We start from the raw sequence: 16,919 nt of genomic DNA, 5'->3' as shown, positions 1-16,919 counted from the left end.
GAGACTGTAAAGTTATGTAATGTCCAAATTTCCACGTGAGCAGCAGGTCACTCGCGTTGATTTTTCGACGTGCGAGCCAAATAACGCGAGCTGAACTTTCGCGTCGCAGACATCCCGTCGACGCGCAGAAAAACTAAATCTGCAGACTCTTTTGCAGTCGGACAGGATACGTATTTTAGGAGACTGCTAAGTTATGTAATGTGCTCCACAGGCAACCATGCATTCGGCGTCGTCATTGGCTCAACAGGTCAATGTACATGTATTACTACAAATCCCAGAAAATCCGATTACTGTATTAAAATCAACTAATTTTCGCTGGCGATTTAATTTCGCTGATTTCGCCGCTTGGTACCAACCGGCCAAAGTAAATCACAGGCCAAAGTTTGTCATAGAGAAAATTGATGCTTTATTGAGCAATGGATGCATGTGAGAGCAAAAATACTTATCGATTTCAAATTTGACGTGAAATTGCGCGTCGCGTCGGAAATAACGTGCATCTTAACCTCTCTAATAGAGAGGTTTCTATTTCTCATCAGCCAAAATTTGTTGATTTACAGTATAAGGAGATAAAAAGAAAAGAAGGAGCAAACCAAAAGAAGATGATTATTAGAGAAATAACAATCCGCAATAAATTCTGCAAATACTTTTGCCTCAGTTCTTATAACATGTACGATGAGCTAGGCAAAAAAGCATAAAAGCATAGCGTAGGGCCCTGAGCTTCCAAGCTCTCTCGTTTTCAATCCTCCACTATCAAGCCAACTCCAGTCTATATAGGCGTAACTACCCATATCAAGACTGCTTTTCTCCCCACACTTAGGAATATTGTCAAAACTGATGTTTTACAATGGCGTGGGAAGTAGTAGACCGAAAACCTCCTTACAAACACATGTATGTGAGTGGCATGCTGTACTGCTGTTTTATATGCAGCCAATATACTTTTGCATATTCCAATTGTGACCCGCGCTACTACTACAGTCCATTCACAAAAAGATGGGCCCTGGCTCTGGCGAGCTCCCGTATTAGGCGATTTTTCAAGATTTTATCGCACACAGTGCAGTGCATGCTGTGAAATTTGAAATTTGAAAAAGGGTCCAAAAGGGTACCTGAACTGGGGTTCGAACCGTACAATGCACTGTTGCAGGCAGTGCCAAACGGCCTGGATTTTGATGGGTTTCTCAATTCAGTGCTCTTGGGGCAAAACCTGGCCGAAATCCTATTCTTGCTATGGCTTGCTTTTTGGAGAAATAGGCTTCAGAAACATAATTGGAAGAGGATTCCATAGGGGATTGCAGAAAAAAATTCTAAAAAAACTCAACGTTTGCCCTATTTATGGCCAAAAGCTAGAAGTCCATCTTTTTCTGAATGGACTGTAGAGACTGTGCTCTTATTATTTCAAACAACTCTTGCTACTAGTAATCGGTTTTGCCACAAAATGGCAGCACTCATACCCATACCTGTGCCAAGTATGAAGATAGCAGTTGTATCCAGCCATGCATGTTATCCTGGAGTTGATGGAGGGCAATTTCACTTACACATTGACTTTGATGACGCTCCCCTCATGTTCCCCTCATGTTCCCCTCATGTTCCCCTCATGTTCCCCTCATGTTCCCCTCATGTTCCCCTCAAGTTATGTTATGTTAGCTTTATTTTACTTCACCATAGGTACAGTCATTGCTGCCTTCTTGCTGTGGATCATTAATGATGCCACAGCTCCTAGGCTATGATGAAAAATATAATAGTATGATAGATTAATATTTGATAAGATGTCATGACCGTCAGCAGGACAATTATAAAAATACCATGCAGCAGTGTATTTTATGTGTGTTGTGGTTGTACATGTAGATAATATTGATGATGGACAGGGGACAGAACGTACTCGTGTGTCAATAGCTAATGGAGTGAAGTGAGATCAAGATCTGAAAGAGATTTTTTGAAATGAACAAGGTTTGTTAGAGAGCGGGTAGCATCAGGTAGAGAGTTCCATGTGGTGCTGCCCAGAAATTGGATAGAACATCTCCCAGCAGGATTGGGTAGGAATGGGATGCGAAGTAAATTATGCAGCTGCCCACGGGTGACTATACGATCAGCAAGTGGTATCTGAGGCTGGGCAAGTAATACAAAATAATCTTGAAAGAGAGAGCTTGCAGATCCGTGTATAGACCGGAAAACAAATACAAGCAGCTTCTGTAAAAGGACTTGGTGAAGTGATGGTATGGATAACTTAGCAAGCAAGGGAGCTGTTGCAGTGCGGCGGGGAGCCTGAAACACAGCACGAATACCAGACTTATGCAGTTTTACAAGGCAATTTAGCAGAGACCGTGAAAGCGCAGGAAAGAAGCAATTAGAGGCGTAACAGAGATGAGATAGTATCATAGACATATACCACATTCGACGTGCTTTCATTATTTATGTTCCCCTTATGTTCTTTTCTTGTGTGTGGAATGCTCATTGCCTATGTCTATTTTGAATGCTCACTTTTCACATGTATCTAGATATTGATGAGTGCAGTTCTGATCTTCACAACTGTCATCAAGACGCCATTTGCACGGACACAATGGGCACATTTAACTGCCACTGCAAGACTGGTTACACAGGAAATACAACACATTGCGAAAGTAAGATCATTGTTCAATCTGTTTTGCTTGAGATAATCCAGTGTGGACGTGACCGAAGTCAAAACACGGTTTCATAGTCCAAGCCGCTACACTGTATCTCGGTGATGTACAAGTCTGTGCCCTAGCACATTGGCCATGTGCAGTACCAAGGCTCTGTATTGATCTTGTTCAACTGCAAGCCCCGGGTGAATGGATTTTCGTAATCTTTTTTTTATCTTAGTCATTTCTGTCACCACTGTACATATTCGCCATACAACTTGCCACTCTTTACTGATAATCAGTGTTTGTATTGGTGCAGGCCTGAAAACTGCAGTTTGTGCTAGTTGGATTGCACTCTGAGGAGTTGTCTGTCTGTGTGTCTGTTCAGTTATAACTTGTACAGTGCCCCAGCCGCCTACCAACGGTCTAATCACCCCAGTCAGTCAGGGAAGCTTCACGTTCAACATCAGCCTGAGCATTTTTTGTCTGACCGGGTATCAGCTGAATGGTGGTCATAGTGTGGTTTGTCAAGCCAACGGGAAACCTTCTGCGACTAGTGGCATCACTTGTGATGGTGAGTATAGTTATTGATTTGTTGTTGTGGCATCACTTGTGATGGTGAGTATAGTTATTGATTTGTTGTTGTGGCATCACTTGTGATGGTGAGTATAGTTATTGATTTGTTGTTGTGGCATCACTTGTGATGGTGAGTATAGTTATTGATTTGTTGTTGTGGCATCACTTGTGATGGTGAGTATAGTTATTGATTTGTTGTTGTGCTTACTGTAGGTGTTAGTTTGTTGGAAAGCCTGTGGTACGTGGAATTAAAGGGGAAGTTAAGGCTAAAATCAAAATTTCATCAGTTGTAGTCTTCAGGGTGGTGAGTCGAATGGTCTTGGTCCGAGGAAGCTGAGCCGCTCCCTTCCTACTTTATTCTTTAATCCAAATCGAACTCTCGCACTTCCACCGAAACTGGGTGACTGCGCCCTACTAGATGGGGATTTGTATGCAAAATGTCACCGTGCCTGCAGGGTACAACTTACAGCCTGTTTGACCTTTTTTGGGTGCAGTCCTGCCACTCGAGTTGAACTCGAGTTGAACCTTGGTGTGAAAGTTGTCGCCTGCTGGCGCTGTGACCGCTTGTTCAACCATGTTCGATTGGGAATAAAGGAGGAACGCTGCATCGCAGCTTTCTCGGACCAAAACCTGCAGGCACAGTGACCAGGTGACTGGTGTACGCAGGAGCACGTGACCGTTTGTTCAAGCATGTTCGATTGGGAATAAGGGCCGAACGCTGCATCGCACCCTTTTCGGACCAAAACCAGTCGACTCAGCGTCCAAAAGACTACAACATATGGGCCTCATCCGTGCTTTTATAAGAACGAAATGGCGCTTTTAGTGACATTTTGCATACAAATCCCCATGTAGTAGGGCGCAGTCATCCAGTTTCTGTGGAAGTGCACGAGTTCGATTGGGATTAAAGTAGGAAGGGAGCGTCTCAGCTTCCTCGGACCAAGACCATTCGACTCAGCACCCCGAAGACTACAACTGGTGAAAATTTGATTTTAGGGTATACTTCCCCTTTAAATATAATAATGAAGTTGAGGACACCACTGCAGCTGTACTTATGGTTGATAAATATGGTGGTAAAGACACACCTGGCAATATGGCGGTAAAAATTTGATTTAAGTCTTAACTTCCCCTTTAATTGCATACTACTTAAACCGATTGCTCCACGGACAGCAGGTGCTGCGGACTGTGATCATGCCCCTGCCCTGGCTAGCATGGCTGATTGGGAGCCAGTGGACATCGACCACATTCACAACCTCAGGCACGCAGCACAGATGTGTTGAGTTTGATCGTCAGGAGGCTAGGTGTTCAGGGTACATGTCTGGTTCCAGCGAGGGGCAATGTGGTAACCTCCATGCAGCACAAGGGTAACTTGCAAAAGGTTTCCTCCTTTTCACGGCTGCGACCACCGGCATGACCCACACTGCATTCATGCTATGGCCGTTTGTTGCGCTGCCAACCATGTGCCCGGCGGCGAGGTAGAGTGTACACTTGTAATGGAGGATACAGTCCATCGAGCGTTGAATCCAGGACAACTGTTCAATATTCTGTTGTACAGTTGTGGCAAGTGAAATCCGACTCTTGCCATAGGGGACAGCGCCACAAATGGACATCAATGATGTAATGCACTGCACCTAATTTGTACAATAGAGCCGTATGCATCCAAAACGGATCGAAAGGTCACAGCGTAGATACACACAGTTCACAAACATGGTACACATAAGGAGTATTGGTATCCAATCCCCATTCATTTTTGCCAGCACCTTTTGAACCTTGACTGTGATGAGTACGAGTTATGTCATCAGACAGATAAAGTAGTATGCAACACATGTACTGTACGTACGCAGGGCTGCAGACTGCATGGTGTAGTCCCTTATGCCAAGTGTCGGATTTCAATTGCCACAACTGTAAATGACAATCCAGAGTTTACCTTACCACCTACATGTGATGGTGAGCAATTCCTTTTTGCTTTTATGTTGTCATTGGTGCTTAATGTTCCTATTATTGCAGATATCGATGAATGCAGTCCCTCTGGTGTAAATGATTGTGCCTCATCAGCAACGTGCACAAACACTGTTGGATCATTCACATGCTCTTGTAATGCTGGTTTCTATGGAAATGGAACCTCTTGTCAGGGTGAGGAGTTGTACGCATTGCACGGCACAGGAGCTTCAGACTGACTGATTGCTTGTGATACTAACGTGTTTCATCAGCAGCTAGTTTGTCTGAACTTGCACCAGTTCAGCTTCCTGTAGCCAGATGGCTGAGTGTAATTTTAGTTGATTTTCCTTGCATTTTTGTCCAGGTTGTACCTACACTGAATTGAACATCGCTGGTGTTCACAGAACTACTGGCCAAGTAACCTGCACAACTGGCTATACACGTGTTGAAGGCAATTCAGTTGCTGCGTGCCCCAAGAACTCAACAACTGGCAATTGGGAAGGAGTTGGAAGCTGCAGAGGTACTTGACAATTTGTGCATGGAGTATGTAGAAGTATACGTATATATGTTTGTACATGTATGCTTGTTGTTCCTGCTCTGCACTACATGTTTTTCTTGCTTATTCACGTCATGTTGTTTTCATTTTGTGTCATACTTTGTGACATTCAGCCTTATGTAGCACGCCAGTGATCGCGGATGGAGTGGCAAATGGAAGTGTCATTGTTGTTGCAAACTCCGCTACTGACTTCTACTCTTCAATTGTGTATACCTGTAATGGAGGATACAGTCTATCGAGTGACCGGGCAACTATTCAATGTTCTGTTGTAAATGACAATCCAGAGTTTACCTCGCCACCTACATGTGATGGTGAGCAGTTGCTTATTGCTTTTACTGATGTTGTCCTTGATGCTGGCCTATGTAACTTTTAATTCATAGCCGACTATGCAGTGTCGGTTCACCTCTATCAGTATACTATGTTTCTGGTATTGGAGGTGTGTGTTTCTTTGCAGTGTAAAATATTAAAAAATAATGTTCTTTATTACAATTAATCCTATTATTGCAGATATCAATGAATGTGCATCCAGTGCACATAACTGTGACTCATCAGCAACGTGCACAAACACTGTTGGATCATTCACATGCGCTTGTAACGCTGGTTTCTATGGAAATGGAACCTCTTGTCAGGGTAAGTTTGTGTAATAGTGGGTATACATTGGATTTTATATCTAGTCAGTATAATCTCCTGCCCCATCTGAACCAAACAATGTGGTATTGTTACGGTAAAATGCCTCCTCCCCCTCCCTTCCGACTGGGATCACCCTTCCGACTGGGATCACAATGATAGCGTTGGTGCATCGCATGATTACTTTTCTTTGAAAGTCGAAGAAGTCGCTTCTCCTAACTTTGGACGTTTCTCCTCCTGCCATCTGAATGCCACTTGATAATATGTAGAGAATATTGGTGCCACGTTCTGTTAGAAGTATGTAGCTATAGGCCAGAATGCATCTCTCTCTCTCTCTCCCCCCCCCCCCCCCCCATTCCTCTTATTTTTCAGGTTGTACCTATACTGAATTGAACATCGCCGGTGTTAACAGAACTACTGGCCAAGTAACCTGCACAACTGGCTATACACGTGTTGAAGGCAATTCAGTAGCTACATGCCCCAAGAACTCAACAACTGGCAATTGGGAAGGAGTTGGAAGCTGCAGAGGTACTTGACAATTTATGTCTCGTAAATGTGTTTCACCCTTTCGGGTCCACAAACTGTATAATTATGATTGATGGATTGTGTTGTTCCTCACTATTCACACCATTTGTTTTGCTTTTTTCATTTAACCTCATTCCCCATACCAATAAACTGTTTGTTCCTGCTCTGCACTACATGTTTTCTTGATATTCACGTCTTGTTGTTTTTCATTTTGTGTCATCCAGCCTTATGCAACACTCCAATGATCGCGGATGGAGTGGCGGATGGAAGTGCCGTTGTTGTTGCAAACTCGGCTGCTGACTTCTACTCTTCAGTTGTGTATACCTGTCATGGAGGATACAGTCTATCGAGTAACCGGACAACTATTCAATGTTCTGTTGTAAATGACAATCCAGAGTTTACCTTACCACCTACATGTGATGGTGAGCAATTGCTTATTGCTTTTACTGATGTTGTCATTGATGCTTATGTATAGATGGCAGCTGCCTACAAACTATGTAGTTTTGGCTCACCGCTATCAGTATAATTATGTTTCTGGTGTTGGAAGTGTGTGTCTGTGCAATGTAATATACTGTAATGTTCTTTTCTACAATTATTCCGATGATTGCAGACATCAATGAATGTATCTCTAGCACAGATGACTGTGACTCATCAGCAACGTGCACAAACACTGCTGGATCATTCACATGCGCTTGTAATGCTGGTTTCTATGGAAATGGAACATCTTGTCAGGGTGAGGTGCTGTACGCATTGCATGAGACCAGCGCTTTAGATTGACTTTGATATCTAGAAATGGACCCCAGCATGTGTACCTGCTTTGTTGGCTTAATCAGACCGAGATCTAGATGATCTCCTATTTGCTTCTTTGAACACATTCACACTTAGAGGCCATCCCTGAATATAGTTATTTATTTAGAAACAATAACTAGTCGTTTAGGGGGAGCGGATTGAGCGCCTGTTCATTTCTTGAAAAATATCGATGTACAAAAAAAGTAAAAATAACGATACTATGTACCATTTGCATGTGTTCGTTTCTCAAGGAGGTGATGGGGGTTGAAGAGAAACGACTTGTTTTCGTTTCTAATCTAAATAAATACTATTGTCATGGCCGCGCGTTGGCGGGTTTGTGACTTGGCTTAGATCAGTCTAGTGGCTCCCCATGTAGACGACCAATATAGTCGCCATCCAAATTAGCTAGCTCACACGGAACGACAGGTTTCTAATTCCACTTGAGCAGTCAAAAGACCCAAAGCAGGAGAGAGTCGGAGGAGTAGTGAGCTCCCCGAGAGTCGAGAATCGAGAGAGGAGTGAGCTCCCCGGATCGAGGTGTTAGCAAAACAGCTCCTTATATATGCTACATTATGTGATCAAAAGTATACAGCGGCAAGAATGCGTGTTATTTCTATAATATTATTACAATCAGTCAGACTAGAATATAGTACAGAGATCAATACGGGGAGCCCACTCACCCAAATGTGAATATCAGTGATCTCCAAATGCTGCCAGACTAGAATATAGTACAGAGATCAATACGGGGAGCCCACTCACCCAAATGTGAATATCAGTGATCTCCAAATGCTGCCAGACTAGAATATAGTACAGAGATCAATACGGGGAGCCCACTCACCCAAATGTGAATATCAGTGATCTCCAAATGCTGGCACGATCTTGGTCCGCGCTCCGGTGGCTGGGATGCATTGCAGCAGTACAGGCGGGCTCTTCCCCCAAGCATAGCAGCAGACGGCAATGCCGTGTTCCCTCCAACAGGCCTGGGGTCTAGAGTACGCGAAGTACTGTCGACCCTTTGCGTCTTACGACACGAGAAGAGGTGCCACTATTGCTCCACTAACAAAGGTATCAGCTCCCTTGCAGGACTAAGCGTGGTTTCCTCAAGCTCAGAGTGTAGTGAGTACAATGCTGACGGTTTGTACTGAAGGTGTTGCCGACGTACGACAACACTTTGCGACTCTAGGCCACGAGTTGTAAGCCATGATTGCTCAACTAACGAAAGTGCCAAATCCTTCGCAGGACTAATCATGGTTCTTTCGGAGTCTAGCTTTGGCTGCTGAACTCAATGCGTGGTCGCTTTCACGACGAGTCTGATCCGGGTCATGACACTATTATTTCCCGATGGCCCCTTACTGGTGATGCTTAGGTATTTCTGCAAGCAGTTGCTCATTGGTCTAATCTTTTGTTGCAATAATTCTACAACAACTTTTCTCTTGCCAGCTGGATAAGTGTAAATTTTACTTCCATTGGTCTTTATCATTTGCAGGTTGTACCTACACTGAGTTGAACATCGTCGGTGTTAACAGAACTACTGGCCAAGTAACCTGTGCAACTGGCTATACACGTGTTGAAGGCAATTCAGTTGCTACATGCCTCAAGAACTCAACAACTGGCAATTGGGAAGGAGTTGGAAGCTGCAGAGGTACTTGACAATTTATTATGTATAATAGGGGCCAGCTAAAGTTACCAATAATATTTTCAAAACGAAAAAGTTTTTGTTTGGGGGTGGGTGGGTTTGAAGGAGTATCGTTTTGAAATAACTATTGAATGCAGACGGAGAATGCCCAGTTACTTCTGGGCATCTGGGTATTTACTGCCATCTTGTCAAGTGTGTTTTATTCACCATTTTCCTACTATGTTGCTGCAATGGCCTTTTCACATCATTCTTACTATTCACGCCTTTTTGCTTTTTCATATAGCCTTGTGCAGCACTCCGGTGATTGTGAATGGAGTGGCAAATGGAAGTGTCGTTGTTGTTGCAAACTCCACTGCTGACTTCTACTCTTCAGTTGTGTATACCTGTAATGGAGGATACAGTCTATCGAGTGACCGGGCAACTATTCAATGTTCTGTTGTAAATGACAATCCAGAGTTTACCTTACCACCTAGATGTGATGGTGAGCAATTGCTTATTGCTTTTATGTTTTCATTGGTGCTTACCTATGTAACTTAATTCATAGCCAAACTTCCATTGTAGATGGCGGCTGCATACCAACTATTCAGTGTCGGTTCACCTGTATCAGTATAATGATTAATATGTTTCTGGTGTTTCTGGTGTTGGAAGTGTGTGTTTCTGTGCAGTGTAAAATTATGTTCTTTTTTACAATTATTACGATGATTTCAGATATCAATGAATGTGCATCCAGTGCACATAACTGTGACTCATCAGCAACGTGCACAAACACTGTTGGATCATTCACATGCGCTTGTAATGCTGGTTTCTACGGAAATGGAACCTCTTGTCGGGGTGAGGAGTTGTACGCATTGCATGGGACAGGAGCTTCAGACTGACTGATTGCTTGTGATACTAAGTTACTAACGTGTTTCGTCAGCAGTTTGTTCAAATCAAATTTGAAAATAGATCATCGTTCAGGAGTTCGTCGTTGAGAAATAATTTCGACTTGATTTGATACCTGGCCAACCATAGGATTAGCCCTAGTTCGTACTAATGGAATGTTCGCCTTATTAGTGTTCGGGCTAAAGAGGTTTGACTGTACTAACATATTTCGTCAGCAGTTAATCGTTTTTCTGAACTTTTGTACCACCGATTCTGCTCTCTTGCCAGATTGGTGAGTGTAGTTTTACTTGCATTTCAATAATGCAATGAATAAAACTAATTGGCTCACTCATTACATTGCGCTCTTTAGCCGACTAGACCCTCCTGCACACAACCATCACCATTGCGAGGACACTTCCCTAGACGATATTGATAAACTCCTTCAGACAGCTGCTTCGCTAATACATAGCTCATCAGTGAAGGTAGATGTTGAATGATTAAAAATATGGACCAAACTGCTATTATAGGGGTTTCCACATACAAAACTGGCATAGCTGAGGTGATAACGCGGGAAAAGGAAAGTGTGAAGTACTGTTGACGCGCATTGGACATGCATGCAGCGTCGGAAATTCGGCGCGGAAAATCAATCACTATTCAATGCAGAAATAACGTGCCAGAATCAGAGTACTATGTAGCTAGTGAGAGTCTGTGTACTAGTATTGCAGTTGTCCGAGCGCCATGAAGTCCTGCGACAACTGTAGTTTTATTCATTGCACTATTAAGATTATTGTCGCCACGTTGCCTTACTTGCATTTGTTTTGATTTTTTTTCTTCAGGTTGTACCTTCCCTGAATTGAACATCGCCAGTGTTGACAGAACTACTGGCCAAGTAACCTGTGCAACTGGCTATACACGTGTTGAAGGCAACTCAGTTGCTACATGCCCCAAGAACTCAACAACTGGCAATTGGGAAGGAGTTGGAAACTGCAGAGGTATATTTTATATACGTCCTTCTCTGCCTTGTTACATAAGAGGGCAGCACACCTGTGGTGGCTTGCCGGTAACTTATTTTTTGTTTCTCTTCTTTCGATTGGTGTTGATCATCAGGTATGATTCCGTCCCATGAGTTCACTGAAGTTTTTGCCTCCCTCAGTTTTAGACACTCTTAATTGCAAGGCTGTTCTCACTTTGAGATTCTCTTGTGAAGCGAAATGAGAGGTTCCTGCAACGTCCAGCTCCTGTTTCCAGGGGTTTCTGTAACATCCAGCCATCGTTTTGATTAAATTATTGCATATGATCACTCCATTATTTACCTGTGACACTTCTGAGTAGTAGCCATTAGAACATCGAGGTGTATACTACAGTCACGGCTGTCATTGTAACGTTACCAATTGCTCCTCCTAGTCCATTGTTATGCTGTCTCTCTCTCTCTCTCTCGTAGAAAATTGTTGATTTACAGTACGATAATTCAAATTATGGTTTTGAAGGTTCAAAGGATCAGTCTGAAAAGAGAAAAGAATGCCAACCTCACCAGCAATCGAACCTTTCAGGCAGTTCACTTCCCTGATTTATCCTTTGAATTTAAAGGTGTCCCAATGCTTTCAAATTTAATTTGAATGTCTTGCTTATTTCAATCTGACATACATGATATTGGGTTTAACATACAGTTTGGGATAGTTAAAAGTTACTTGCCGGAAAATTGAGGTTCAAATCAGCACCATTGTACTGCAATAATAATAATTTAATGGCATGTGTTTGGGCAATCTTTGTGCTTTGCAGCTTTGTGCAGCGAGCCAGCAGCAATCACCAATGGTGTTGTGAATGGAACTCGAGTAGCTGTTTCTGGCTCTTCAGCAAACTTGTACTCTTCAGCTGTGTATAACTGCGATCAGGGATATAGGCTTTCAACAGGCACGAGCAACACGCTTGTTAATTGTTCCGTCTCGAGTGATGTCGCTGATTTTGGATCAATACCAGCTTGTCAAGGTATGACTCCTGCTGCACACTGCATGCTGGCCTACTTGTTTGCTGTTACATATGCACATGTGAGAATGTGTACCTCAGAGATTTACTTTTCAAGTGCACTAACATGTTAGAGGTGATTTGTTGGAGACTTGTTGAAATGGTGGTAAATAGCACTGAGGTGCGCTGACTTGCGCCTGCAATGCTTGTGTATTTTGATAATAGTCCTGTGCTGGTTGTGTTTTGCTAGCTTTCCTCATGTGTGTTTACACCTTCTTTGTGATTTCTGTTTATGATTAGCCTGTACGGTTGATGGTAGTGGTCACAACATTGCCTCTGTGTCAGCTAGTGGCACAGTAACATGCAACGATGGATACTATTACAATGGGTCGCTGCCTGTTTGCCAAGATGCGTTTGTGTCCTGGCAGAACATTGGCAGTTGTCAAGGTATGTGTTTTTTGCCCATTTGGCCATACGATTTTTTCAATGCTTTTACGTAATGTTTTTGCTACTAATGTTTGTGCTGTTTTCTGCTGGATATCACCCTAAGGGCCCTACTGGTATCGTCACCTGTGTGAATTGTCACTTACGTGCAATGTCTATTTCTACCTTTGAACTATGTTACTAGTCTCTGTGTCAAAGTCCTTTCCATTCCTGATGATGCTTTCAGGGGCAAACATTTGTAAGATTCCCATTCGTACTGTTGTAACCAAGACGGTGCGATGAATATTTCTGCACCTGCAGCCTTTTTCACTTTCCTGTAAATTGTTGCAACTGATGTTCTCTGGTATATGAAGAAATCTGAGAGTGATCGCACTCATGGGCAAGATGGAGAAGGCCTCTTCTTGAATCCTCAGCAATGTTTTTCTTCATTATTTTGTTTCATTCTTTGCTATAGCTTGCAAGATTCCAGAAGGGCAGTTCATTGATTCCATTCTTACCACTGGAGTTGTAACCTGTGTTCCTGGTTATGAGAACATTCCAGGCCAAACAGCTCAAACGTGTACCAACACTGGTGGGCTGTGGCAGAATGCACCAACATGCACAAGTAAGTTGGATATCTTTCCCAGCATATCTGCTTTTAGGCTCTTGCTGCACATTCTTACATAGCAAGATTGAATCTGTCTATAAGCCCAGTTCATGCCATGGGAGTTCAGTCCATAATTATGATAACTAGTGACGCAGCGAATAATCGATTATTCTAATTTCCTCGATGTCTTCAACTGCAACGAATAATCGATCGGATAATATCTAGGTCGAAGGTTCGAAAATTCGAATATTTGCGGTCGGGCCAAGTCCATGTGCTGCATACTGCGCACGCGCGCAACTCTAGACTGTGTATGTTGACAGTACAGAGGAGGCTGTTTGCAGCACAGCCAATTTGGTTTTATCAGAGTACATATTTAAACGTAAGGCACTGGAGTTTAACCAAGAAATAGCATGTATTATGGAGTTTATCTACATGATTTTTGTTGCTTCTGATGTTTTTTCTTATGCAGTCAAAGTATGTCAAATTACTGCACCCGCAAATGGTAGTGTCAGTCCACTTCCGCCGACAATTAACTTTGATCAGAATGTAACTTACTCCTGCAATACTGGCTACCGTTTGGTTGGTGAGCCTAGTTCTCTTTGTGATGATAGTGGAAGTCTTACAGCCGCGGCCCCCGTGTGCCAAGGTGAGTGTAGTTCAATGTAGTTATTAAGGATATGCAGGGTGGAGGCGGCGGAACCGGTCCGGTTGGTCAGGCCATGGCCGGACCAACGTTTGGCCATCAATGTGTGTTTACTGTTGAGGTGGCCATGTGTATACCCTCCATATCATGTGTATACCCTCCATATCATGTGTATACCCTCCATATCATGTGTATACCCTCCATATCATGTGTATACCCTCCATATCATGTGTATACCCTAGTATACCCTCCATATCATGTGTATACCCTCCATATCATACACAAACTGTATGAAAGGCTATGGTATTGCCGGATTAACCAAAACCTGCTTCTGTCTGTCCTGATATGGCTTGCTACGGGTCCACTGCAGTCACAAGAAGCTGCTGCTGTGAATTTATTCGACTTACAGTATTTTGTCATGTTCTTGTCTTATTTATTCCATCAACCAGATATTGTAGAGTGTGATAACGCTACTCTCCATGATTGCCACCATGATGCAATGTGTACTAACACTCAAGGAAGTTTTGGGTGTTCATGTAAGAGTGGCTACACTGGAAACGGGACCTATTGCACAAGTAAGTTTTGTCTCCGTATCCTATAACATGTGCTTGTGGAATTGTGTGTCATCTACTGTTTACATAGCCATATTAATTTCCCCTAGCACAGTAGTACGATTGCGATAGATCAAATTATTTCTTAGAGAGCATGTCTGAGAAGAACACAAAAAGGTGGGCTTGTCATATCAGCCATACTTACCGGTAACTGTTCTCTCTTTGAACCATAATCAACAGTCAACTTCAATGCCCGGAATCAGGTGGTGAACTTGTGCAATGCAGCCTTTTGATCTGCATTTTGTATGTCTTCTCTTTGTAGATATCAATGAGTGTGTAAGTGGGCACGAATGTGACACGAATGCAAACTGTACGGATATGATTGGTACTTATCGTTGTGACTGTGTTGTTGGCTACAATGGCACAGGATTCTCTTGTACAAGTAAGTCTGTACACTCAGTTTGTCACACACCCTTTGCATCTAGGCAGGCAGTCTTTGGCCGGTTGTACGTGATTGTCACTTGCGATGCAGTCACGTTGGATCTTGTTTCTGCATTGCAGCTCTGTCTGTGCCTGACACTTTGGACCTTGTTTCTGTGCCCGACAGTTGCGTGTACGCTGTTTTGGGATCTTTCTTTTTTAAACATTTCTGCATTCTGGTTTGATCCTGCAGTTGTTACCTGCCAGAGGCCTACTCCGCCACGCAATGGTACCGTATCTCTGGGCATCTTTACTTATAACCAGCGGCTGAACTTTTCATGTGATACTGGCTACACTTTGGAAGGAGCTGATCATGTTCTTTGCGAACACAGTGGACAACCAACAAATTATACAACGACCACGTGTGCTGGTGAGTTGCAGTATTGCGCTATTCTCACATTTTCTACCAAACTGGGAACAAATTGCCGATTGGCAGGGAGCATGGGAGCATTTGATCACACCCAATTCTGTCCATTCTGGAATTCGTTTCCATGCATGATTACACAGAATTCGTCGTCAGAATCCAAGGAATTGAAGTGAAGTGAAGGCGGAATTTCGAATTCTACCGCCAGAATTTACGCATTTGGTGTGTACTTTCTGGACCGCATGCTTGTTTGCTACATATTATATTTGAGTACATGATTTATACTAATAGTTGTATACGTGAACCCTTTCCACGGTCACGAGTACAGAATTCACGACAAATTCCATTCATTCGTTTACATGGCCGTAATCTCAGAGCATGTAATCGGATGCGTCCAAAGTTTCTGGTGTTCTATGAAATCGACAGTCTCTTGCCAACAAATTCCAAGTTGACAAAAATAGTGTATTTTGTATTTGTTGGTGCGGAAGTTTATTCAAGCACTGTGTACCGCGTTATGCACTGCAGATAACGATGAATGTACCCTTCGGACACACGCATGTTCAGCTAATGCAGCGTGTAGCAACAATGATGGCTCCTATGCATGTGCATGCAATCTTGGCTATACTGGAAATGGTACCAACTGTCAAGGTGAGTGTCTTGAAGCTACATAATCGAACCCAGTGCTGTGCTTGTGTTAAACCTGATTTGGGCCAAAATTAGGCTTAGATCTCCAAGTATAATTCAGCCAAAAATGGGCCTTGGACCGGCATACAAGTAGCTCCTGGTGTCCATTACTCCTTATTTATTTGATGAGGAGTTCTAGCAGTGATTTCCTGCCAATAACTGTATAGTGGTCACTTTCACTCAGTATCTAATACTATAGTATTTATTCACATTATTACTCTTAACTCGTTTCCATATACCCTTTTCCTTTCTACATTATTATTGGCTCAATATCCGAGATTCTTATTTGTTCTTTGTTTGACTTATTGCCGTAAATGATTGCTGTAAAAATCACTAGTGTTTTTAATTGATGTTCCTGTGTGTGCTGTCTGTGAAATGTTGCTCAGACATTGATGAATGCAGCAGTAACCCTTGCCAGAATGGAGTTTGTAACAATCTGGTTGACCTCTACCAGTGTACGTGTGATCCTGGATACACCGGGAGTGAATGTCAAACAGGTAGGTCTTTGATGTGTAGCTCTTTTGCTTTCCACTGTACTTGCTGACGACTTAGTCGTGATGACAGCATGAGCATGTCGCAGTCTGTGCTTTTAGTAGTAGCCGCCCGTGGAATCCGAATGCGGAGTGGGCCTTCTTTGTAGGAGTTCTTCACCCCGAGAATTCAACAATTCTGTATATTTGCTGTAAAAACCTGAAGCAATTAAGATTGTACACATCTGCTAGCCTCTTCAGCCAGGAGTATGAAATGCTAATCATAATGTAATGGTCTGCAAGAGGGTTTCCTTCGTTGCTAAAATCCTTAATCAACATCTCGCCTTCTCGGATCAAGACATCCCTCGGCTGGTGTTGACCGGGTACCAGTGCAGTTTAGTTTAGAGCTGGCAAGTCCCCAGAGATACATGCCCGTTCTTATTATCTTTTATTCTCACGATGGTGACTCGTGCCAATAAGACGGATTGACTGATTCATTGCCTTTATTTCCTCTCTAGATATTGATGAATGTGCAAACTCGCTTTGTCAAAATGGTGCGACATGTCAGGATGGCATCAATCAATACACTTGCACTTGCTTGCCGGGATACACATCAACATTCTGCCAGACTGGTTA

At 43.0% G+C, this 16,919-nt stretch overlaps 1 protein-coding gene across 1 annotated transcript in view; it reads left to right on the top strand.

Moving 5' to 3' along the window:
- Nucleotides 1–16,919, top strand: part of LOC135809326 (uncharacterized) — a 79,550-nt gene that overhangs the window by 11,146 nt on the left and 51,485 nt on the right. The window contains exons 14-36 of the mRNA XM_065322659.1: nucleotides 2,493–2,615; nucleotides 2,983–3,168; nucleotides 5,175–5,300; nucleotides 5,470–5,625; nucleotides 5,775–5,972; nucleotides 6,169–6,291; nucleotides 6,661–6,816; nucleotides 7,038–7,235; nucleotides 7,424–7,546; nucleotides 9,089–9,244; nucleotides 9,522–9,719; nucleotides 9,947–10,069; nucleotides 10,936–11,091; nucleotides 11,879–12,085; nucleotides 12,362–12,508; nucleotides 12,960–13,109; nucleotides 13,561–13,737; nucleotides 14,184–14,309; nucleotides 14,608–14,727; nucleotides 14,959–15,135; nucleotides 15,655–15,777; nucleotides 16,200–16,310; nucleotides 16,802–16,915. Coding sequence (XP_065178731.1) covers nucleotides 2,493–2,615; nucleotides 2,983–3,168; nucleotides 5,175–5,300; nucleotides 5,470–5,625; nucleotides 5,775–5,972; nucleotides 6,169–6,291; nucleotides 6,661–6,816; nucleotides 7,038–7,235; nucleotides 7,424–7,546; nucleotides 9,089–9,244; nucleotides 9,522–9,719; nucleotides 9,947–10,069; nucleotides 10,936–11,091; nucleotides 11,879–12,085; nucleotides 12,362–12,508; nucleotides 12,960–13,109; nucleotides 13,561–13,737; nucleotides 14,184–14,309; nucleotides 14,608–14,727; nucleotides 14,959–15,135; nucleotides 15,655–15,777; nucleotides 16,200–16,310; nucleotides 16,802–16,915 — 3,474 coding nt within the window. The remainder of the gene's footprint in view (nucleotides 1–2,492; nucleotides 2,616–2,982; nucleotides 3,169–5,174; nucleotides 5,301–5,469; nucleotides 5,626–5,774; nucleotides 5,973–6,168; nucleotides 6,292–6,660; nucleotides 6,817–7,037; nucleotides 7,236–7,423; nucleotides 7,547–9,088; nucleotides 9,245–9,521; nucleotides 9,720–9,946; nucleotides 10,070–10,935; nucleotides 11,092–11,878; nucleotides 12,086–12,361; nucleotides 12,509–12,959; nucleotides 13,110–13,560; nucleotides 13,738–14,183; nucleotides 14,310–14,607; nucleotides 14,728–14,958; nucleotides 15,136–15,654; nucleotides 15,778–16,199; nucleotides 16,311–16,801; nucleotides 16,916–16,919) is intronic.

Source organism: Sycon ciliatum, chromosome 2 (genome assembly GCF_964019385.1).
Source record: "Sycon ciliatum chromosome 2, ocSycCili1.1, whole genome shotgun sequence".
NCBI lineage: Eukaryota > Metazoa > Porifera > Calcarea > Leucosolenida > Sycettidae > Sycon > Sycon ciliatum.
The sequence above is the reverse complement of the archived record's forward strand: the minus strand, read 5'-3'. Positions and strand labels throughout refer to the sequence as shown.